This window comes from Oncorhynchus masou, chromosome 19 (assembly GCF_036934945.1).
Source record: "Oncorhynchus masou masou isolate Uvic2021 chromosome 19, UVic_Omas_1.1, whole genome shotgun sequence".
Taxonomy (NCBI): domain Eukaryota; kingdom Metazoa; phylum Chordata; class Actinopteri; order Salmoniformes; family Salmonidae; genus Oncorhynchus; species Oncorhynchus masou.
The window spans coordinates 33,087,606-33,107,415 of record NC_088230.1 but is presented as its reverse complement, the minus strand read 5'-3'; the positions used below and the strand labels follow the sequence as shown (position 1 = coordinate 33,107,415).

At 43.4% G+C, this 19,810-nt stretch overlaps 2 protein-coding genes and 1 long non-coding RNA gene across 5 annotated transcripts; all 3 read left to right on the top strand.

Moving 5' to 3' along the window:
• Nucleotides 1-10,898: 10,898 nt before the first annotated feature.
• On the top strand, nucleotides 10,899-12,912 carry LOC135506200 (uncharacterized). The gene is made up of 3 exons (XR_010450350.1): nucleotides 10,899-11,329; nucleotides 11,514-11,645; nucleotides 11,855-12,912. It is a non-coding gene; the product is annotated as an uncharacterized LOC135506200 (long non-coding RNA).
• Nucleotides 12,913-13,426: 514 nt separating this feature from the next.
• LOC135506198 (complement C1q-like protein 2) lies at nucleotides 13,427-14,621 on the top strand. 2 transcript variants are annotated; one of them, XM_064925698.1, is made up of 3 exons: nucleotides 13,427-13,607; nucleotides 13,967-14,104; nucleotides 14,240-14,621. In XM_064925698.1, the coding sequence occupies exons 1-3, from the start codon at nucleotides 13,490-13,492 to the stop codon at nucleotides 14,530-14,532; spliced, it is 549 nt and encodes a 182-aa protein (XP_064781770.1). In that variant the 5' UTR covers nucleotides 13,427-13,489; the 3' UTR covers nucleotides 14,533-14,621. The 2 variants fall into 2 exon arrangements, with proteins under 2 accessions (XP_064781770.1, XP_064781769.1); XM_064925697.1 differs by having other exon boundaries at nucleotides 13,427-13,619.
• A 1,433-nt stretch (nucleotides 14,622-16,054) lies between these two features.
• LOC135506199 (complement C1q-like protein 2) lies at nucleotides 16,055-17,667 on the top strand. 2 transcript variants are annotated; one of them, XM_064925700.1, is made up of 3 exons: nucleotides 16,055-16,248; nucleotides 16,856-16,993; nucleotides 17,286-17,667. In XM_064925700.1, the coding sequence occupies exons 1-3, from the start codon at nucleotides 16,131-16,133 to the stop codon at nucleotides 17,576-17,578; spliced, it is 549 nt and encodes a 182-aa protein (XP_064781772.1). In that variant the 5' UTR covers nucleotides 16,055-16,130; the 3' UTR covers nucleotides 17,579-17,667. The 2 variants fall into 2 exon arrangements, with proteins under 2 accessions (XP_064781772.1, XP_064781771.1); XM_064925699.1 differs by having other exon boundaries at nucleotides 16,055-16,260.
• The last annotated feature ends 2,143 nt before the right edge of the window (nucleotides 17,668-19,810 follow it).

The window sequence follows — 19,810 nt, the reverse complement described above, 5'->3', positions numbered from 1 at the left end:
CCCCTTAAGTTAATACTTTGTAGCGCCACATTTTGCTGCGATTACAGCTGTAAGTCGCTTGGGGTATGTCTCTATCAGTTTTGCACATCGAGAGACTGAATTTTTTTCCCATTCCTCCTTGCAAAACAGCTCGAGCTCAGTAAGGTTGGATGGGGAGCATTTGTGAACAGCAGTTTTCAGTTCTTTCCACAGATTCTCGATTGGATTCAGGTCTGGACTTTGACTTGGCCATTCTATCACCTGGATATGTTTATTTTTGAACCATTCCATTGTAGATTTTGCTTTATGTTTTGGATCATTGTCTTGTTGGAAGACAAATCTCCGTCCCAGTCTCAGGTCTTTTGCAGACTTCATCAGAGTTTCTTCCAGAATGGTCCTGTATTTGGCTCCATCCATCTTCCCATCAATTTTAACCATCTTCCCTGTCCCTGCTGAAGAAAAGCAGGCCCAAACCATGATGCTGCCACCACCATGTTTGACAGTGGGGATGGTGTGGTCAGGGTGATGAGCTGTGTTGCTTTTACGCCAAACATAACGTTTTGCATTGTTGCCAAAAAGTTCAATTTTGGTTTCATCTGACCAGAGCACCTTCTTCCACATGTTTGGTGTGTCTCCCAGGTGGCTTGTGGCAAACTTTAAACAACACTTTTTATGGATATCTTTAAGAAATGGCTTTCTTCTTGCCACTCTTCCATAAAGGCCAGATTTGTGCAATATACGACTGATTGTTGTCCTATGGACAGAGTCTCCCACCTCAGCTGTAGATCTCTGCAGTTCATCCAGAGTGATCATGGGCCTCTTGGCTGCATCTCTGATCAGTCTTCTCCTTGTATGAGCTGAAAGTTTAGAGGGATGGCCGGGTCTTGGTAGATTTGCAGTGGTCTGATACTCCTTCCATTTCAATATTATCGCTTGCACAGTGCTCCTTGGGATGTTTAAAGCTTGGGAAATCTTTTTGTATCCAAATCCGGCTTTAAACTTCTTCACAACCGTATCTCGGACCTGCCTGGTGTGTTCCTTGTTCTTCATGATGCTCTCTGCGCTTTTAACGGACCTCTGAGACCATCACAGTGCAGGTGCATTTATACGGAGACTTGATTACACACAGGTGGATTGTATTTATCATCATTAGTCATTTAGGTCAACATTGGATCATTCAGAGATCCTCACTGAACTTCTGGAGAGAGTTTGCTGCACTGAAAGTAAAGTGGCTGAATAATTTTGCATGCCCAATATTTCAGTTTTTGATTTGTTAAAGTTTGAAATATCCAATAAATGTCGTTCCACTTCATGATTGTGTCCCACTTGTTGTTGATTCTTCACAAAAAAATACAGTTTTATATCTTTATGTTTGAAGCCTGAAATGTGGCAAAAGGTCGCAAAGTTAAAGGGGGCCGAATACTTTCGCAAGGCACTGTACATGCATGCATACATACATACATACATACATACATACATACATACATACATACATACATAGCTTAGCCACACTCCATAAGTTATGTACTTACTGTATGTTGGTCTGCTGGTGAGTGTATCCCTACACAACAGTTTCCCACAGTCAGCAGGGCAGGGAGCACGTAAAGAACACACATCGTGTAGATCACAGTAAACGCAGACTTCTGAGACATATTGGTCTTACCAAGAAGGAAGCCTTGATTGGAAAATGAAACACCTGAAAAATCTTCCATTTTATATAGAGATATGTGCCTACTTGCATAAGTAAATATGATAAAACTGGAATGAGGGGAGGAGCCACTTCCTCACATTACCCAAACTAGCTTGTTGGGTCTAGGCTCATTGATCCTAATGGCAATTTACATGTGGTTGAACTTTAAGGTGCAGGGAAATTCCAAAAGTATCTGTTAGTAAATTATTTAAAGGTTCAATGAAGACGTTTTTATCTCGACATCAAATCATTTCTGGGTAATTAAGTACCTTACTGTGATTTTTGTTTTCAATTCAAATGTACTTCTTGGCAAAAGAGCAAATTTTCAAGCAAGAATTTTGCTTGGACTGTCGGAGTGGTCTGAGTGGGGAGGAGAACTAGCCGTTTATAGGCAGAGGTTTGGAATTGACTTTATTGGTCTAACCACTCTGAACTAAAGTAAATGCAACAATATCAAAGATTTTACTGGGTTACAGTTCATATTAGAACATCTGTCAATTGAAATAAATGAATTAGGCTCTAATCTATGGATTTCACATGACTGGGAATAGATACCCTTTTGATTTTAGAAAAAGGTAGATGTGCAGAACCAGTCAATATCTGGTGTGACCACCATTTGCCTCATGCAGTGCGACACATTTCCTTCGCGTAAGCAGGCTGCTGTTGATTGTGGCCTGTGCAATGTTGTCCCACTCTTCACTCTCCAGAAGTTTCTGGATATTGGCGGGAACTGGAACATGCTGTCGTACATGTCGCTAAAGAGCATCCCAAACATGCTCAATGGGTGGTGACATGTCTGAGTATGTATGGAAAGACTGGGACATTTTCAGCTTCCAGGAATTGTGTACAGATCCTTGTGACATGGGGCCGTGCATTATCATGCTGAAACACGAGATGGTGACGGATGAATGACACGGCAATGGCCCTCAGGATCTGGTAACGGCATCTCTGTGCATTTTGAATTGCATCGCTAAAATGCAATTGTGTTCGTTGTCTAACTTATGCCTGCCATAACCCCACCGCCACCATGAGGCACTTCATATTCACAGTGCTGCCATTGGTCCAGTACAGTTGAAACCGGGATTAATCCATGAAGCGCACTTCTCCAGCATGCCAGTCGGTCACGATGCTAAATTGCAGTCAGGTCAAGACCCTGGTGAGGACGACAAGCACGCAGATGACCTCCCTGACACGTTTTCTGACAGTTTGTGCAGAAATTCTTCAGTTGTGCAAACCCACAGTTTCATCAGCTGTCCAGGTGGCTGGTCTCAGACGATCCCGGATGTGGAGGTCCTGGAAAGGTGTGGTTGAGGCCGGTTGGACATACTGCCAAATTCTCTAAAATTATATAAGAGGTGGCTTATGGTAGAGAAATTAACAGGACAATTTCTGGCAACAGCTATGGTGGACATTCCTGCAGTCAGCATGCCAATTGCAAACTCCCTCAATTTTGAGACATTTATTACGTTGGGTTGACACAACTGCATATTTTGTAGTGACCTTTTTATTGTCCCCCGCACAAGGTGCACCTGTGTAATCATGCTGTTAATCAGCTTCTTGATATGCCACACTTGTCAGCTGGATGGATAGATTATCTTGGCAAATGAGAAATGTTCACTAACAGGGATGTAAACAAATTTGTGCATATGGAACATTTCTGGGATCTTTTATTTCAGCTCATGAAACATGGGACCAAAACTTTACATGTTTGAGGTTTTTTTTTTTTTTTTTTTTTTTTTTCAGTATAATTTACTGCCTGGTGACTAGACAGGCCAAAACTCCATCCCACCAAAACGGCAGAAAATCAAACACCTCTCACACTAAAAGGGCATTATCATTTTCACAGTATTATTCCAAACTCATAGTGTAGAAATAGACACTGAGTGTTACAGAAAATGAGGAACACCTTCCTAATGTTGAGTTGCACCCCCGGTCTGCCCTCGGAACAGACCCCTCGGAACAGACCCCTCGGAACAGACCCCTCGGAACAGACCCCTCGGAACAGACCCCTCGGAACAGACCCCTCGGAACAGACCCCTCGGAACAGACTCGATTCATTGTGGCATGGAACCTCCAAGGTGTCAAGTGTTCCACCGGGCTGGCCCAGGTTTACTCCAATGCCTCTCCTGGTTCACTAACTACTTCTCAGAGTTCGGCGTGTCAAATCGGAGGGCCTGTAGTCCGGACCTCTGGCAGTCTCTATGGGGTGCCACAGGGTTCAATTCTCAGGCTGACTCTTCTCTGTATATATCAACGATGTTGCTCTTGTTGTAGTTGATTCCCTGATCAACCTCTATGCAGGCAACACCATTCTGTATACATCTGTCCCTCCTTTGGACACTGTGCTAACAAACCTCCAAATGAGCTTCAACGCCATACAACACTCCTTCCGTGGCCTCCAACTGCTTTTAAATGCTAGTGAAACTAAGTGCATGCTCTTCAACTAGTCACTGCCCGCACTTGCCCGCCTGCCTCGCATCACTACTCTGGACGGTCCTGACTTAGAATATGTGGACAACTATAAATACCAAGGTGTCTGGCTAGACCGTAAACTCTCCTTCCAGACTCATATTAAGTATCTCCAATCCTAAATTAAATCTAGACTTGGCTTCCTATTTCGCAAAAAAGCCTTCACTCATGCTGCCAATCATACCCTCGTAAAACTGACTATCCTGCCGATCCTTGACTTCAGCGATGTCATTTACAAAATAGCCTCCCACACTACACTTAGACTGCATCCAATTTGCTATCACCGTGCCATCCATTTTGTCACCAAAGCCCCATATACTACCCACCATTGCTACCTGTATGCTCTCGTTGGCTGGTCCTCACTATATATTCGCTGCCAAACCCACTGGCTCCAGGTCATCTATAAGTCTATGCTAGGTAAAGCTCCGCCTTATCTCAGCTCACTGGTCACCATAGCAACACCCACCCATAGCACATGCTCCAGCAGGTATATTTCACTGGTCATCCCCAAAGCCAACACCTCCCTTTGGCTGCATTTCCTTCCAGTTCTCTGCTGCCAATGACTGGAACGAATTACAAAAATCTCTGAAGTTGGAGACTTCTTCTCTTTCACTAACTTCAAACATTGGCTGTCAGAGCAGCTTACCGATCGCTGCAGCTGTACACAGCCCATCTGTAAATAGCCTATCCAACCACCTACCTACCTCCTCCCCATATCTTTTTTTTCTTTTTTCCTACTCTTTTGCACCAGTATTTCTACATACACATATCACTCCAGTGTTAATTGCTGTTAATTGCTCAAAGGAATTACTTCGCCACTATGGCCTATTTATCGCCTGACCTCCTTACCTCATTCACACTGTATACAGATGTTCTATTTTGTTATTGACTGTACGTTTGTTTACTCTGTCATTTTTTATTTTTTTTGTCACACTGCTTTGCTTTATCTTGGCCAGGTCGCAGTTGTAAATGAGAACTTCTTCTCAACTGGCTGACCTGGTTAAATAAAGGTGAAATCAATGCTTCCCACAGTTGTCAATTTGGCTGGATGTCCTTTTGGCTGGTGGACCATCCTTGATACACACGGGAAACTGAGTGTGGAAAAATCCAGCAGCATTGCAGTTCTTGACACATACCGGTGCGCCTGGCACCTACTAACATACCCTGTTCAAAAGGCACGGCACACCTACACAGTCCATGCCTCAAGGCGTTTTCACGCTCAACAGTTTCCTCTGTGTCTCAAGAATGGACATCCAGCCAACTTAACACAACTGTGGGAAGCATTGGAGTCAACATGGACCAGCATCCCTGTGGAATGCTTTCAACGCCTTGTACACTCCATTCCTCGATGAATTGAGGCTGTTCAGAGGGCAAAAGGGGGTGCAACTAAATATTACGGTGTTCATAATGTCTTGTGCACCGTATATGAGAACTGTACATGTGCAGATGTTTGAGCAACATCAGCAAAACTACAAACGGGTGTTGTACTACTCCCAACTGATCAGCAACAGCAGTGGTGTACACAGAGCTAACATTAATAATATGCATGTCAATCTCTTCTGGCTCAAAGTGGAGGAGGGATTGACATCACGGCTTGTATTTGTGAGCGGTATTGACTTGTTGAATGCACCGAGCTGACGCTTTTGGAACTACTGGTACACAGCTCGGACACCCATGCATGCATACCCCACGACATGCCACAAGAGGTCTCTTCAGTGCCCAAGTCCAGAACAGACTATGGGAGGTGCACAGTACTACATAGAGCCATGACGACATGGAACTCTATTCCACATCAAGTAACTCATGCCAATAGTAAAATGTAGATGTACAAAAGTACACCTTATGGAACAGCGGGACTGTGAAGCAACACTCATTCATTCAAACGCACCATACACAAATGGAGACATGGATTTTGTGTTAATGATATGTGGTAGTAGAGGCCTGAGGGCACACTTAATATGTTGTGATATCTGTGAATGTAATGTTTATTTAACATGTATAACTGCCTTAATTAGGCTGGACCCCAGGAAGAGTAGCTGCTGACTTGGATCCATAGTAAATACAAACTCCCAGGTGCTGTTCTCTACTGTGAGCAGGATTCTCCAACCTACCTCAGCCTCCTCAGAACGGTGCCATCAATACCTGTGCTTCTTCCAAATTTTAATATTGGAAACAACAACATCCTGTCCTCACCAGCCCTTATAGGGGATCTACCCAGTTCCTCTGATCCCTGAGTCAAGGTTCTCCTCCACAGTTACTGCAGCTGATGTAACAAGCTGGTTAGGACAATGAGGCACACCACTTGCTCACTAGACCCTATCCCTGCTTACCTGCTCTGGTGCCTTCACAGAAATCAACTAGTCCCTCACCACTGTATGTGTCCCACCTCAGCTCAAACAGGCCACAGTCACACCAGTAGTTAAACTGTCCAGTGATATCATTTTCTGTCCTTACCCAAACATTCGGAAAGTATTCAGACCCCTTTTTCCACATTGTTACGTTACAGCCTTATTCTAAAATGAATTAAGTAAATAAAAATCCTCAGCAATCTACACACATACCCCATAATGACAGTGAAAACAGGTTTTTAGAAAGAAAAAAAAATTAAACACTGTAGCACCCATTTTTTTAAATGTATTTTTTAATGCTTTAAATTTGCTTGGAACATGACATCATGCTCTTGGCTTACACAGGCCCGTCGGTGATTCGTCCAGAAGCTTTCATTTTTTATTTTTTATTTTTTCCCCCCACTTAAATTCTCAGGTGGGTAATAAGGAGCCAAGGAGAGACATGGGCTCAGTAGTGCACAAATGTGATCTAGCATGCCAATCGATCCACAGCTGGTGTTGTAGTTGTATAGGCTTTGTCCTTTTTGCTATCTTGCCAGTCACAACTTTTTCAAATTGTTTGTAACAGTTGGTCTGCTGGCTGTTTTTAGAAGTAGTTAGCTAGCATGCTAATATTATCTATCGTGGCTAACTTAGCTAGCTCGCAAGCCAACAAGAAAGCAAGTCAAAGTAGATTCTTCACTAGTCTTTCCATTGCCTTCAATTTTAAATCTTGTGGTTTTGTAGCTAAAAGTTGAATGTCAAGAGGAAACCTAGTTAGCTGTTGTTGACTGATATACAGTCAGGTCCATAATTGTTGGCACTCTTGACAAAGATGAGCTAAAAAAATATATACTGTATGATGCAAATGCTGAGATGTATTGTATACTTTAGAATAATACAATTGCTCAGATTTTGTTGAACGAATAATAAGATGGGGGGTCAAGATGATTAGCACCCCTGTTTTCAATACTCTAGCACCATCCCCTTGTGAGGATAATGACAGCCTTTTTCTAAAATGTTTTGAGATTACAAAACAAACCCGTTGGGAGGGGGTGTCTTCGCTCATTCCTCCACACAGACCCTTTCTAGGTCCTTTATCCTTTGTCTGCGCTTATGAAATTTCTCAATTCAAACCACAGGTTTTTAATGGAATTCAAGTCCGCAGACTTAGACAGCCATAGCAAAATGTTGTTTTTTTTGTCCATCTTTTAACCATTTCTTTGTATATTTTGGTGTTTTGCTGGTAGAGCCACTTGTGGCCAAGTATCAGCTTCCTGGCAGAGGCAACCAGGGTTTTGGCTAAACTGGTGCTTGGTAAAGTACTTGATGCCGTTGACCTTAACAAGGGCCACGACCATTGGATGCAAAATAGCAGCGTAACATCATAGTTCTTCAATTGGCTCCTATTTCTAAGTAATCTATCTTTATCTCCCAGGATGGAGGAGACTACTGCACAGACCACAGTGGCAGCACATCGGACGGAGAGAGGCGAGAGTACCTACGCTGGAAGAGACGCAACCGCTCGATTGTGGAACTGCTCGACCAACACCAGGACAATCTGGCAGTACACCTACAGAGCAGCAAGGAGCAGATGGAACTGCTCGACCAGGACGACCTGGCAGTACACCTCCAGAGCAGCAGGGAGCAGCGTAAGAAGGCCCGTTAGCTGGACAATGACACAATTCTCATTTTCTTGTTCAGTCAACCACTGTTTGTATTTGTGCATGTTTACTGGTGTATTGCACTTTTTTTTTCTTGATATTTTCACTGTGAATGTTACATTTTCTTGTACTTTATAAATGAGCAACCACAAGCTTTGTTCTTCACACTTTCTCTGACAGAGAGTAGAGGGAGAATAAAGTGAACACTCAATGTACTTGACTTCTCTAAATTCTTCTTCTAGCATGATGCCCAGAGATGATGTACCACCATGGTCCTTGATTAAAAGTTGTCTTTACTCTGGGTTTTATATCCAAACCCAAACTTTGTTTGTACACTATGGTACTGTTTATGTGTAATGAGATGTTCCCTGAATTCCCCTGTTCCAAATGTTATTTTTGTCTGCGTAGCTGATGTGCAATTTGATACAGGGAGGAGACTTCCTGAATGTGTTCCAATATAAATGTGGTTTTTTTTTTTCTGTTTGCTTCCATTTTGGTTCTTAAATGGTTTACAGAAAGAATACTCACCTGGAGAACAACTACTGAAGTTTACCGACTCATGTTAGGTACAAAATATGCCATTTTTGATTGAAACCTCTTAAGGTAAAATTTCATTGGTATAGAGGAAGCAATTTAGTGGTCCTCATTACGACAGAGAGAGTGGCTGTTCCGCTGTCGTTTGACCAGATCAACGGGGCCTGTGTCACTAGATACGTTTGACACAAATCCCAAGTCATGGGATCTATATTAGCATTTTTCACACATCCCCAGGGAAACCTCCAAAGCATGGATTTCTGTTTTACCTTGTCCATAGACTGCTTACAGGGTAAGGAAACAAAGTTATTTGGGAGAACTATACCATTAATGGATCTGGGTGGATAGGTACTGTATTGACAAGTTGCTTTTTATATGCCATCTCTGGTTAATGTTTCTCAATTAAAATTATTTGAACATCAAACTACATTGACCCTCGTAGCGAGTGGGGCATTTTTTTGCGTTGTCAGTTTGTCCTCTTGGCCGACCGTCTCTTCCAGCTCTGCACCAAGAAATGTCAGAGATGGAAATACAGTATATTGCAACCTAATAAGTACACTCAATTGAGACTAGTGCCTACGTGCATAATACAGTTTAGAATAGCCTAGGCTATTCACAACTTTCCCAAGTAACAGCATACATGTAATTATTAAACCAACAGATTGTGATGTGCAATTAAATGGTGGGAGGAAGCAAATGAATTCCCAGAAGAACTTGTTCTCAGACAATGCAGTGTGGATGGTTTGGCGGGGGAGTATTTTTACTATGGGATTGGAATGCCTCGCCATATTTGGGAGTAGTAAAGATGACAAAACCTTGTGTTAAATCTTCAACCAAAATCCTGTTGAAAGGAGACTACAACATGACTGACTAAAGTGTTGGTATGTTTTATATCAAGGTCAAACGTCTCTTTAAATCACAATTCCATGTTATACTTCATGAGGTGTGAAGTCACTTAACATGAAGAGACTTTTGTCTGTTGGAAATAGAATAAGCCTGCCTCTGAATTGTTTTGGCCAACGTTGACCTTGGGGCTTCATTGAATTGTTTACCCCCAGGCTTAGAATAGGCCCAAACATCTTAACAAATATACATCAAACAACTCTACTTGGCGTCTCTGGGTTAGTCTTCATGACACAAGTGTGAGTGTAAATTGTTCACGTCTGTAGAAATTGGCATCAATCACTGAACCTGGCTCTGTGTTGTCCCGGTCTCACATGGTATGTAGTACACTGATTGAAAGCATGGATCCTATAGCCACACGTCATCCTTTTTGAGTGGTTCAGTGTTCCCTAGTGGCATGCAGGGACAGCCCTTGAGACCTTGGCTGGTGGTGGTGGATGTCCTCTAGCTGTGTGCTTGTGTGGGGCTTTGTGTATATTGGGATTTTGATGACTATAAGTCATTTCGTTTTCACTTCGACACCTGCAGAGATTAGAGCCCTGAAGGGGACAAACGCCTCTAATGCTAACACTGTCCACTCTCAATATTATCAGGCTTACGTAAAACCCACCCAATAATTCAAAAGTGATTGCAAAGACCTAGGTGTCCTGATCCTCTTTGCCTCAGTCGACCTACTCTGAATCCATGTATGTATTGGCATCTTTTCACTTGCTGTGCAGACGAAACCATTGCTAGTGGGACACGATGCTCTTAGGGACTCATGAGGTTGTTCTGGTTGCTTCTCTCCTAGTTGTGTACTGTTTGCTGTTAGAATCTATGCTAACAGCATGTCTATAAACATGGTATCGCTAATGGATTAGGGTTAAATGGGTGAACAGGGGCAAGTGTTACTGAGTGGACCGTCCTGGCTAAGTAAATGTAGTAAGAAGTGGTAGTTGCATCACTTGGGGTCCACTCCAAGGAGATACTAGGAGTTGGAAGAGACTGGGCGCTTGGCAATTTTCATTTAGTGTCTTTGACTGGTCAGTCCTTGAGTAAACATTCCTAAACCTTGGAAGAGTCATGCAAGGATGAGGAACCAATTTTTATTATCTGAGAATGTTTTACATCTTATCTGGTTCATAGTCACCTATCTAATCTACAATCGGTCCGATAAAACCATTACTTATTACTTGAGACGGGACAAACACTTTTTTTTCTGTGGTTAACTTCCTCGTAATATGGTTACATATTTCTAATGACCATTGAGGAGACCAATGGCTGCTCGGGGGATGGGGACACAGGCCAAAAACACTCACTTGCATCCTTACAAATATCTGCATAGGGTTAAATCAGATGCCAAGTTGATGAGAAACATCTAGTTAATGTTTAGTTTATGGTTCTGAAGAATAATGATTATTTTAGCATACTCCTTTCCCCTGGAACCCGATGCTATTGTTTTACCAGTCATGTGTATAAATAGCCAACAGGAATGACGAGTTACAAACACCTTAATTTGTTGCTTTATTAAGAGATGGAGGCTGTCTGTGTTCTGCTGCTGTTGCTGTGTTGCTGCAGTCTGTCTGGTGCGCAAGTTGAGAGCAGTAGTGAGGGAAACGTCACAAACGAAATCTCTCAACGCTTTGACGACAAAGTAGGAAACAACTTGATGAAAGAGCTGATGGAGAGTCTCGGTGAAGTGGCAGGCACCACCGGCTCCCGATCGGACATCTACACTGTGCTGAGAGAACTTAGTGCCAAAGTGGAAAATCTGGAGACGGCAGGTAATGGTGAGTGAGTAACTGAGCACGATATGATGGTGTTCGTGCTACATTTTGTAATATTGTGAATTGCCTCAATGGCCTGTACTTCTAAAGCCAAAGTTAATTTCAATCAGTTTTTTTGTGTGTGTGTGTGCGTGTGTGTGTGTGTGTGTTCTTGAAATAATTTACTCTTGTTTCCTCACAGAGAGACATAAGGTGGCGTTCTCAGCCTCACTCTTCCCATCATCTCAACACAGAGGGCCCTTTAATGTTGACACCATCCTGATATTCACGAATGTTATCACAAACATTGGCCAAGCTTACAACTCTGGAACAGGTACTTTATTTTACAACATAATTACTGTTTCTAATTTAATTTATTTTGATTTGTAATATGAGCTCAGAGGGCTTTGATATACCTTCGGACATCAAACATGCAAGTCAACTATTCTATATAAATTGAACCAAAAGGAATTCATGTTTATCACGAGTATGATGTTGAAATGAATGCATCTATTGCATGCATCTCCTCTCTCTGCACTGCAGGTGTCTTTGCTGCACCGGTGAGAGGGGTCTACTACTTCACGTTCACTTGCAATTCTGGGACTACAGGAAAAGTGAATGCGGCCCTGTTGAAGAATGGCCAAAAAATAGCTGCAGTGATTGAAAATGGTCATGTTGACAGCATGGGGTCAAATAGTGTAATACTGCAGTTAGATGAAGGTGATCATGTTAACATTATCCTCTGGAGTGACAACAGCATCTATGATAATGGATACAGGAGCACATTCACTGGTGTCCTGCTCTTTCCAATGTGAGGAGAGCATAACATTTGCTTTTTGTATGTGTAATGATTGTAAAGTTTTGTAGGAATGTATGTACTATAATCAAACACTGATGCTCGTCTTCCTTCAGGAAATACTGCAGGTGCATTTCTCCAACGTTTATGCAAACAGGATTCTGAAGGTTTTACAAATGTATGATTTATAAAGAATCACCAATACAGTAAAACTGGTTTATCAAACGTCACAGATGCATAGGAACCCCCCCCCACTAAGATATCCAGCACTAACTAGAGTGAGCCTGAGCACACTGTACTAGAGCATATGTGTAAGGACCGACGCCAGAGATGAGAAGCAGGTACGGGGAGTCAACATTTAATCAGGAACAAACAGGTAACAGGACAGGAACAGTATCAGCACACGGGTAAACATGGATATATGACAATCAATGCAGAAGCAGGGAACAGAGTTGGGAACCAGACAGATATAGGGAAAGTAATGACAGAAGTGATTGAGTCTAGGTGAGTCCAATAATCGCTGATGCGTGTGACGGGGGGGAGGCAGGTGTGCGTAATGATGATGGCAGGAGTGAGAAGTTCTGGTGAGCCTGGTGCCCTCGAGCGCCAGGGGGGAAGAGCAGGCGTGACAATATGTTCAGTTGAATTGAATTTCTTTCGCTTATGTAACCAAGGAGCCTCGGAAACGGAATGCACCATACATACTGCAGTCTCACAGAAAACAGTTTTGTTAACATAACCTGATTTAATAAAAATCATTTTTGTTCTGTTCTGGTAAATAAAACAAATATAAGGATCCAACCTAGCCATGTCTCTAGAATGTTGTTTTATTTGTTTAAACATTGGTGATAGAGAAACAAGTGTATTTCTTGTTATCATCAATATCTGCTATTTCAAGGTTTTGTCAGTTGGCCATACGGGTATTATGTTCAGTTCTTTTCTTCCTTTACTTCTATAGATAAAACATAGACATAATTTTATGGAAATATTGTGGAATGCGCCTTTAACCAAAATATGCTTTTATGTCTTTGACGTTTTATTACCGTAAAAAGTGAAGGGTCGGTGATGTCATTTGTTGACGCACAGAGTTGAGTGAACTTTGCTGATACCAGGGTTGCAAAATTCTGGTAATTACGGCAAAATTCCCAGGTGGTCCAGAAATCCCGGTTGGAGGAGTCCATGATTTCCTGCTTATTCCCTTCTGATTCCAGGAATCTTCCAGCCAGGATTTCTGCAAACGCTGGGGAATTTTGAAATGTTCCCAGAATTTTGCAACCCTGGTTACATTTTAAATAAACCAATCCATATATATCTAACTCAACATATGAGGACCAGTCAGACATCTCAGTTAACCTCCCACCCAGTTCATTAAAAGCCCTGCGATGGAGTCTGTTTTGGCTGTGGTGGTGTTGCTTTGCTGTTGTGTGGTTGAGACTCAGACGGAGAGTGAGGTTGACGGGCTGCTGAGGGAACTGACAGCCCGGGTGGAGAAACTGGAGAGTGAGTATAATGGTAATGTTGGACATTACTTATCGTTGTCCCTAGACTTAGTTTCTTTATGTGTGTCAGTATTCCTACGGGTGTGCAGGAACTGTGTGTGTGTGTGTGTGTGTGTGTGTGTGTGTGTGTGTGTGTGTGTGTGTGTGTGTGTGTGTGTGTGTGTGTGTGTGTGTGTGTGTGTGTGTGTGTGTGTGTGTGTGTGTGTGTGTGTGTACTCATGCATGATGGAAGTTGCTGTTCATCATGCTCTGTCATTATTTCACAGTATCTTTGGAAAGAAGTGCAAAAGTTCAGGCTGTCAAACTATCTGGCTTCAAACGTTTGATGTGTAGTAATCTGAACATAATGTCTTTTTACAGGCAAACCAAAAGTGGCCTTCTCCGCTTCACTTAGGGTCAGTGATGAACATTATCACTTAGGACCTTTCGACGAGAACACCACCGTGGTGTATGAAAAGGTCATTACAAACATTGGTGAAGCATATAACCCAGATACAGGTATTTACCCACTAGATAAGACTCTCAGTTTCTTGCGCCTGTATGTATTTTACTGAGGTGTCTATGTCCATATTCTGTTGTGTCATAATCACACAGAGCTGTTTTTGTCCACCTTGTCTTTCCCACCTGATGCAGGTGTCTTTACTGCACCTGTGAGAGGGGTCTACTACTTCACATTCACTTGCAATGTTGGGAATTCAGGGAAGGCGAATGCAGCGTTGCTTAAGAACGATGTGAACATGGCTGCCGTCTATGAAACTGCCAACCCAAAATCCGGTATTTACCACGGCGGGGCCAATGGAGTCACACTAGACCTGGTGGAAGGAGACAAAGTCTATGTGGTTCTCTGGAGTGGCAGTAGCATGTTTGACAACAGCAGAATTAGCATGTTCAGTGGTTACCTTCTATTTCCTATCACTACTAAGTAATAGTAAAAGGCTGATATGTACATGTCATGACTTAGCAAGAAATGGAAATGCTTATTTCAACATTTCATTAAAGAAATAATCCACTCAAACTATCTTCTGGTATTTTTTTCATTAGTCCACTGTTGATACAGTCCCAAAATGTTTTGCGCTGCTGGTATGAACTGGTAAAACCAACATAGCAGTAGTTGGTTGGACTTTATGCACCGGGGCTGCTTGTACACAACCTAAAGCCTGTCTGGCCTCACGATGTTTGAGACTGTAATCCATCACCAGGAAGACAAAATGTTAGGGGAGAGGACTAACAAATCATCTCCAACATCTCCTGAAAACAGAAAGGTTGGACTGTTGGCCATGGGGCTAACAACCCCAACCCGCATAAACAAATCACAATTCTACAATTGGATGCAAAAATCTCCCAGTGTTCCAGACTTGTATGAGCACCATCAGTGAAAGCCTACGGGAAACTAGTGACTGACTTATGGGAGCACTGAACACCAAAAACAAACTGCACTTTGGCTTTTGTAATATTTGAACAATGTTTGAGTCCAGAAAGCTGGCACGGTTTTCCAACAAAATGAGGAGATCCTGGAGGTGAGTGAAGTCAGGTGGACTAGCTCTGACTCCACGAGGACTGGCGCTGGAGAAACAGTACCACATGCTGGTGTCGATGGTGGACAAAGTACCCAGTTGTCATACTTGAGTAAAAGTAAAGGTACCGTAATAGAAAATGACTCAAGTGAAAGTGAGTCACTCAGTAAAATACGACTTGAGTAAAAGTCTAAAAGTATTTGGTTTTAGATATACTTAAGTATCAAAATTAAATGTGTTAATAATTTCACATTCCTTATATTAAGCAAACCAGATGGAACCATTTTCTTTTGTTAAGGATAGCCAGTGGTACACTTCAACACTCAGAAACTGAATGTACCATACATACTGCAGTCTCACAGAAAACAGTTTTGTCCACATAACCTGATTAAATAAAATGCTTTTTGTTCTGTTCTGGAAAATAAAACAAATATAAGGATCCTACCTACCCATGTCTCAAGAATGTTTTTAACAAAAAAATATATATATATTGGTGATAGAGAAACAAGTGTGTTTCTTGTTATCATCAATATCTGCTATTTCAAGGTTTTGTCAGTTGGCCATACGGGTATTATGTTCAGTTCTTTTCTTCCTTTACTTCTATAGGTAAAACATAGACATACATTTTATGGAAATATTGTGGAATGCTCCTTTAATTAAAATATGCTTTTTTTGTCTTTATTGCTCTATTACAGGGTCGGTGATGTCATTTGTTGACGCACAGAGTTGAGTGAACTTTGCTGATACCAGGGTTGCAAAATTCTGGTAATTACGGCAAAATTCCCAGGTGGTCCAGAAATCCCGGTTGGAGGAGTCCAGGATTTCCTGCTTATTCCCTTCTGATTCCAGGAATCTTCCAGCCAGGATTTCTGCAATAGCTGGGGAATTTTGAAAAGTTCCCAGAATTTTGCAACCCTGGTTACATTTTAAATAAGCCAATCTATTTCAACATATGAGTACCAGTCAGACATCTCAGTTAACCTCCCACCCAGTTCATTAAAAGCCCTGCGATGGAGTCTGTTTTGGCTGTGGTGGTGTTGCTTTGCTGTTGTGTGGTTGAGACTCAGACGGAGAGTGAGGTTGACGGGCTGCTGAGGGAACTGACAGCCCGGGTGGAGAAACTGGAGAGTGAGTATAATGGTAATGTTGGACATTACTTATCGTTGTCCCTAGACTTAGTTTCTTTATGTGTGTCAGTGTTCTTACGGGTGTGCAGGAACTGTGTGTGTGTTTTTTTTTCTTTTTACCTTTATTTAACCAGGCAAGTCAGTTAAGAACACATTCTTATTTTCAATGACGGCCTGGGAACAGTGGGTTAACTGCCTGTTCAGGGGCAGAACGACAGATTTGTACCTTGTCAGCTCGGGGGGTTTGAACTCGCAACCTTCCGGTTACTAGTCCAACGCTCCAACCACTAGGCTACCCTACCGTGTGTGTGTGTGTGTGTGTGTGTGTGTGTGTGTGTGTGTGTGTGTGTGTGTGTGTGTGTGTGTGTGTGTGTGTGTGTGTGTGTGTGTGTGTGTGTGTGTGTGTGTGTGTGTGTGTGTGTGTGTGTGTGTGTGTGTGTGTGTGTGTGTGTGTGTGTGTACTCATGCATGATGGAAGTTGCTGTTCATCATATGCTCTGTCATTATTTCACAGTATCTTTGGAAAGAAGTGCAAAAGATCAGGCTGTCAAACTATCTGGCTTCAAACGTTTGATGTGTAGTAATCTGAACATAATGTCTTTTTACAGGCAAACCAAAAGTGGCCTTCTCCGCTTCACTTAGGGTCAGTGATGAACATTATCACTTAGGACCTTTCGACAAGTACACCACCGTGGTGTATAAAAAGGTCATTACAAACATTGGTGAAGCATATAACCCAGATACAGGTATTTACCCACAAGATAAGAATTTCACCATTATATTAAAGGTGCAATCTGTAACTTCATTTTGTGTCAAGCGCTGTCCTGCACTTGTAAACTGAGGGGATGGGACTTAGTTTGTTTAATCTTTCAGTTCTTAGCTGAAAGTGTTTGTAGTACCTTGAGTTGCCACTGGCAATGATGAACGATACAGATTGGACCTTTATGTATTTTACTGAGGTGTCTATGTGTCCATATTCTGTTGTGTCATAATCACACACAGCTGTTTTTGTCCACCTTGCTTTCCTACCTGATGCAGGTGTCTTTACTGCACTTGTGAGAGGGGTCTACTACTTCACATTCACTTGCAATGTTGGGAATTCAGGGAAGGCGAATGCAGCGTTGCTTAAGAACGGTGTGAACATGGCTGCCGTCTATGAAACTGCCAACCCAAAATCCGGTATTTACCACAGCGGGGCCAATGGAGTCACACTAGACCTGGTGGAAGGAGACAAAGTCTATGTGGTTCTCTGGAGTGGCAGTAGCATATTTGACAACAGCAGAATTAGCATGTTCAGTGGTTACCTTCTATTTCCTATCGATAATAAGTAATAGTAAAAGGCTTATATTTACATGGCATGACTTAGCAAGAAATGGAAATGCTTATTTCAACGTTTCATTAAAGAAATAATCCACTCAAACTATCTTCTGGTATTTTTTTCATTAGTCCACTGTTGATACAGTCCCAAAAATGTTTTGCTCTGCTGGCCCAGCACCACGGGAAATGTAGGAGAGTCAATAAGGAAGAGACTAATTCAACCCTGGCCCTAATGGTCAACTATCTAAGGCATGAACGGGGAAGGGCACATCCACGGGAACAATGGGGATCCCAAAACTATGGGCTAACACTCTTCAATAAAATTCCCAGCCGCACCTGAATCTACGAGCGCCTTATGCTGGGAATGCGGGGAAAACTCAGGGAAAGTGACATACACAAACATATGTGCAACAGAGGGCTCTGGGTGAAAATGGTACTGGCTCACCTGGGGTGACGCATGAGCGCCCTGCCTGCTGCCTCGATCCCCAGAGGAACCAACCCGGCACCGACCGGCAGTGTGACCTCTGCGGCCTCAAATGGTGCACGAGCTGGAACCCCCTCTGGTCTCCCTGTGCACCGCCCCTCCCAGCTCCATGGGTATCGGAGAGGGGGTGCGGGAGGATGGAACCACCAGACCCCAATCTGAACGTCTGCGGGTAGCCAGCAGTTTGTCCATCCAGATGGACAGGTCCACCAGCTGGTCGAATGTGAGGGTGGTGTCTCTGCAGGCCAACTCCCGCCGGATGTCCTCGCGTAGACTGCAGCGGTAATGGTCGATCAGGGCCCTGTTATTCCATCCTGCGCCGGCAGCCAGGGTCCTAAACTCCAGGGCGAACTCCTGGGTGTTCCTCGTCCTCCTGCCTCAGATGGAAGAGGTGTTCACCCGCCGCTCTACACTCGGGTGGGTGGTCGAGGACTGCACGGAAACGGTGGGTGAACTCCTCAAACTGGTCCAACGCCGCATCTCCCTCTCTACACACGGCGTTGGCCCACTCCATGGTTTTCCTGGTGAGGCACGAGACAAGGGACACCTTCTCACGGCCCGACGGAGTCGGGTGGACGGTGGCCAGGTATAGGTCCAGTTGTAAAAGGAGCCCCTGGCAGTTCGCAGCCTTTCTGTCGTATTCCTGAATCAGGGAGAGACGAATCCCACTGGGACCAGGAGGAAGAGGGGCGCTCAGGGGAGACCCTGGTTGTGCTGGTGGAGGTGCTGGAAGAACTCCCTGTCTCTCCCACTGGTCCATTGTCTGGACAACGCGGTCCATGGTGGTGCCAAGATGGTGGAGCATTGCTGCGTGCTCCCGGACGCGCTCCTCCACCCCTATACCCGGGGTACCTGCTCCTGCTGACTCCATAGTTTGGGTCGGTAATTCTGTAGTGTGGTGCGTACTGGCGGCAGAGAAGTCAGGCGCAGGAGAGCGAAAACTGATTTACAACGGTGTCATTTAATATCCATAAACCACCGTCAACAGAACAATACAATAAATGGGTCAAACAAAACCCGGTCAATACCAGCAAACCGTGTAGAAGCACAACAAGAAACAATTACCAACAAGGACATGGGGGGAGAACAGAGGGTTAAATACACAACATGTAATTGATGGAATTGGAACCAGGTGTGATGGAAGACAAGACAAAACCAATGGAAAATGAAAAGTGGATCGGCGATGGCTAGAAGGTCGGTGACTTCGATCGCCGAATGCAGCCGGAACAAGGAGAGGGACCAACTTCGGCGGAAGTCGTGACACAGACTCAATGGACAACATTCCAAACTAACAATAATTCAGTGTTATGCTCCCACAAACGATGCCAAATATGAAGAAAAATACCTGTTCTTTAACACCTTCCAATCTGAACTAGAGAAGACACCTGTTCAAGACCTGCTCCTCTTCATTGGTGACCTGAATGCAAAGGTTGGCACCGACAACACTAACTACGAGAGACCAATGGGGAAGCATGGCTGTGGAGAGATGAATGATAACGTTGACAGACTGGCAACATTCTGCTTCACAAATAACCTGGTGATAGGTGGCAGCCAGTTTCCCCACAAGAATATCCACAAGCTGACATGGTACTCTCCTAATGGAAGAGGCAAACCAGATTGACCACCTGATGATCAACGGCAAGTGGAGAAGCTCCCTGAGGGATGTCAAGTTGCGAAGGAGGGCCGATGTTGCCAGTGACCACCATCTTGTGACTGCCAGCTGAAACGTTCAGGACCACCAACATGTTGGCTTGCTGAGAGA